General features: G+C 45.7%; 1 protein-coding gene across 2 annotated transcripts; it reads left to right on the top strand.

Annotated features, from left to right (window-relative positions):
• The first annotated feature begins 1,010 nt into the window (after positions 1-1,010).
• Positions 1,011-4,430, top strand: LOC122756065 (HLA class II histocompatibility antigen, DM alpha chain). 2 transcript variants are annotated; one of them, XM_044005155.1, is made up of 5 exons: positions 1,011-1,170; positions 1,817-2,101; positions 2,738-3,016; positions 3,243-3,377; positions 4,170-4,430. In XM_044005155.1, the coding sequence occupies exons 1-5, from the start codon at positions 1,080-1,082 to the stop codon at positions 4,172-4,174; spliced, it is 795 nt and encodes a 264-aa protein (XP_043861090.1). In that variant the 5' UTR covers positions 1,011-1,079; the 3' UTR covers positions 4,175-4,430. The 2 variants fall into 2 exon arrangements, with proteins under 2 accessions (XP_043861090.1, XP_043861088.1); XM_044005153.1 differs by having other exon boundaries at positions 1,814-2,101.
• Positions 4,431-4,648: the final 218 nt, after the last annotated feature.

Raw genomic sequence — 4,648 nt, 5'->3', positions numbered from 1 at the left:
ACAAACTTGTGCGCACACACACACACACGTATGTGTATGCATATATGCACACATGCATATATAGATACAGAATATGTATACATACATGTGCATATGCACAATATGTGGGTATATTCACAATACACATATACATATACTATATATGTATATACACGCATATATAACATATACATAATATACATATACACTCAGGGATGTTTCCTGGCTGGTAGGCCATGTGTTTGATACCTGTTCTAGATAGCTGCTTCTACTACCACCACTAGTCAGTCTTTCAGTCAGTCAATTAACATTTATTAACTGCTTACTCTGTGCTAAACACCATGATAAGTGTTAGGAATTTTTAAAAACAGGTCAAAATCAGTTCCTTCTATCAAGGAGCTCACATTCTAATAGGGGAGATTGGTTCGTTGGTTAATTAGTTGATCAGCTGGTTGTCATTTGTTCTTCATTCTCTTTTTTTTTTTTTTTTTTGCTGAGGCAATTGGGGTTAAGTGACTTGCCCAGGGTCACACAGCTAGTAAGTGTTAAGTGTCTGAGGCTGGCTTTGAACTCAGGTCCTCCTGACTCCAGGGCCGGTGCTCTATCCACTGCGCCACCTAGCTGCCCCTTGTTCTTCATTCTCAAAGAGGACCAAAATGACATCACTATGTTAGAGTCAAGTTATAGTGTGTCCAACGGTGGCTGATCAGATCAATAGAAGCTCAGAAGACTCTACCACAGGCTGGGCACAAATAGTCCACACAAACATTTGGAGTGGTAATGTTTCTAAATTTGTGTGTCTCACATTCTTTTGGCTTCCTGCAATTCTTCTTTGCTCGGTTCTCTAGTCTTTCAAAAGAGCTAAGACCTGTCATGTCCTCTTGGCTGAGGGACTTGCCTGAGCAACTGGTGATGCAATTGTATAATATTGCAATGATTGGTTCATCCTTAGTGCCAAGGACTGTGATTAGAGGACAGAGTGTGGGCAGGTCTGGACTTGGGTTTACCCTCTGTAGGGGAAGTTTGGGGGGGGTGTGGAAGGAAATGAACTTGTCTGGTTTAGGAGCTTAGAGCCCAGTGTGTGGAATAAAGAGCCAGACATGGGACCTGAGCAAAGCCTGGGAGCTACACTGTTACTGCTGCAGCTGCAGTTGTCACTGCTTTTGTCCCTGTCCTGGGGAGCCACTCCAGGTATGAAGTGGGCACTCATTCCATTGAGGTGCATAGATAGTGGGAACCAAACATCAAGGAAGCCATTTTGATGTATGGGGAAAGGGGAGGAATGTATCTTTCCATTTGGGGAGATCTACTGCTCTCTCTTGCACCTCTTGGTACCCCCCTTAACTTGAGGCTACTTCCCCTCATATTGTCAAGATGTGAGGGGAGTAGTCTTTTGGGGAGGGAATAGGTGGAGTTTAGAGATCAAGGAATGGAACTATATGATCCCAGTCACATTTAGGTCTAAACATCTAGGGAAGAACTTATCTATGCAATGTGGATTACATAGTAATTAAGGGGGATCATTAAAATTCTTCCTCTACCTCCAATCTGCACTCTAAGAGCCCAGGATTTGGCTCTTTGTACAATATAGCAGATAGGGAGGAAGAAGCTGGAACCCATTTATGGGTAGATGGGAGGAGAAACCAGCCTGAATTCCTCTTCTCCTTATTGAGAGGGGGCCCCTAAACTACAAGGACTGGGATAGGTTCAAAGCCATGCCACCTCTTGGAGTGAGTGCTATGGACACTAGGCCAAAGGCTAGGTGTGACAAGGGACAGGGAGGGAAAGAGGGTCTGTTCCTTGTCTGACTGATGTCTCTGGTCCATCTTCCCAGCAGCATTGACATCGTTACTCGGAGAGAGCCTACAGAACCACACATTCTCTCACGCGGTGTTCTGCCAGAATCAGGAGCCCTTCCTTGGCCTGACAGAGACTTTTGATGGGGATCTGCTCTTCTCCTTTGATTTCTCCAGGAACTCCTGGGTGCCCCGGCTGCCTGAGTTTGCTGCTTGGGCCGGTGATGAGGGTGACCTCCAGGCCATAGATTTTGACAAGGCGTTCTGTCAAAACCTGCAAAAAGCACTGAGTCGAATTTGTGAAGGCCAGATCCCTGAGGCTAGAGGTCAGGGCTCAGCCTGAGGGAAAAGGTTATAGCCCCTCTAAGTCTCTACCTTCCTTCCCAACTACCCTAGGCACAGAGGCCAATCTGGGGGTGGGAGGAGGGCAAGGAGTCAGACAGACATTCCAATCAATCTACCTGACTTGTGTGGAATGGCTGACACTGTACTTAGCACTGGGGACAACATACAGCAACTATATGACATAGTCTGCCTCTCACCCTCCTTCCCTTCCATGGCTGGCATCACCAGAATCCAAACATGTACTACCTGTGTGACCCTGGGCAAGTCGCTTTATCTCTGCCTGCCTCAGTTTCCTCATCTGTGAAAGGAGTATTATAATAGCATCTACCTTCCAGGGTTGTTGTGAGGATCAAATGAGAAAATGTTTGTAAAGTACTTTGCAAACCTTAAAGTGCTAAATAAATACGAGCTGTTCTTATTATTGCTATTACTGATAACAGTAATCCAAATCTACTTCTGAAATCGTCAGAATTGCTCCAGCCCCTTACCTATAGTCCCATAGCCTCCCATAGCCCCATAGCTCCCATAGCCTACCTTTCCTCTATTGCCTTCCTCTCCTCTCCCCTCCTCCGTCCATTATCTTCCTCATGCTTGTTCCCTTCACCAACTTCCTTTAGGAAACCCTGTGGCAGAAGTTTTCACTCTGGAGCCCCTGGAGTTTGGGAAGCCCAACACTCTCATCTGCTTCGTTAGTAACCTCTACCCCCCTCACATAACCGTGACCTGGCAGCACGAAGGAGTCCCGGTGGAAAGCAGCAGCCCCACTTTTCTCTCAGCCGTCGATGGACTTGGCTTCCAGGCCTTCTCTTATCTGAACTTCACACCCTCATCCACTGATGTCTTCTCTTGTACTGTGGCACGGGAAGGTGACCTCTTCAGCACCATAGCCTTCTGGGGTAAGGTCTTCCCTCCTCCTGCTTGGGTACCCTGGGGGAAGGGGAGGAATAGCATATGGATGCCTATGGGGGAGGAGCCTCCTGTCTTTTTCCTTCTCACCTAGAACTCCAGTAGTCTTCAGGACCTCAGTTTCTCCTTTAGCCTTTCCTTCCTAGATCTCTCCCCTAGGGCATCCCTTTTCTGTCCTGGCCCTGAAAGCTGACAGTGCCTTGTCCTTGTGTCTAGTACCTCAGAATCCGATACCTTCTGCATTGTTGGAAAACATACTGTGTGGCATTGCCTTTGGCCTGGGCATTGTCGGCATCATAGTGGGTGCTGTCCTCATCATCTGCTCCCAAAAACCATGTGGACGAGGTGCAGGTGAGAAGGCAGGGGATAACTGCAGGGAGGGTGGAGTGAACCTAAGGTGGTAAAGAGTGAGATCCAGAGGCATAATAGGAGCGGGATTGGCCATTGAGGAAGGCCAGTCAAAGGCCAAACAAAGGATCTTGGGTCTTTTGTTAGGTACTAAGGGGGAAAAGAAAAAACAAACAATAACTCTGCTTTTAGGGAGTTTACATTCTAGTTGGGGAGTCAGAACTTCATCTCATATATACAAAAATTAACATAAATATAATTATATAACATAAATACATGGATGTGTATATGTATGTATACACACACACACACACACACACACACACACACACACAAATCTGGCCCAAGACGCTTACTATCCTATCCATGTGACCCTGGGCAAGTCACTTCACCCTGTTTGCCTCAGTTTTTTCATATGTAAAATGAGCTGGAGAAGGAAATGGCAAACTATTCTTTGCCAAAAAAATCCCAAGTAGGGTCATGAAGAGTCAGACATGACTGAACAACAAAAATATGTATCTATATATCTGTTATATATCACACACACACATATGAATCACATACATGGGAGTGAGTTAGAAAATTTGTGATATGGGGAAGAACATGGGGCATAATATGGATAATATGGTGGGGAGGCTTATAGGGAAAGCTTTATTGAGAATATGTTTCTTGGACAGAAGAGATGTTATCCAACACTGAGCCGGGGTGGGATAGAAGCCAACATTAGGGGTTTTAGGCATAGGGATTTTAGGTAAGGGAAAGCTCTCTCTAACTAGTAACTCATTCCCTCCTCAGACTGAATTGTTGGTGCCTGAGCCTGGCTTTCTTTACTTCTGTTGCAACCACTACTACAGGAGGCATCCTAGACTCACATACTCTTTCTAGGGGATTTCCTTCTGAGGGGAGATGGGGTCCCCTTGAACTGAGAATCCACATAGCAGAGGCCCTTCCACTGGAGATCTCAGAGGTGCCTATACCTTACTACTGAGGGGCTGGAAAGGGGGTTCACCTATTACACCTTCCCTATTGTGCCAATAAAGGTTGTTTGTTAATGTCTGATGTAGTCTCTTTCAAAATGGAAATAATGTTTACTATAGGACCTCTCCAGCTAGATGTCCCCCAGTCACTTCAGATTAAAGATATACATGTCAGTTTTCAGAAAATATTTCCTTATAACTAGAGCTATCCTGGGGCAGCTAGGTGGCACAGTGTATAGGGCACTGGCCCTGGATTCAGGAGTACCTGAGTTCAAATCTGGCCTCAGACACTTAACA

Source organism: Dromiciops gliroides, chromosome 4 (assembly GCF_019393635.1).
Source record: "Dromiciops gliroides isolate mDroGli1 chromosome 4, mDroGli1.pri, whole genome shotgun sequence".
NCBI classification, from domain to species: domain Eukaryota; kingdom Metazoa; phylum Chordata; class Mammalia; order Microbiotheria; family Microbiotheriidae; genus Dromiciops; species Dromiciops gliroides.
Note: the sequence above shows the minus strand (reverse complement) of the source record. Positions and strands in the feature narration are given on the sequence as shown.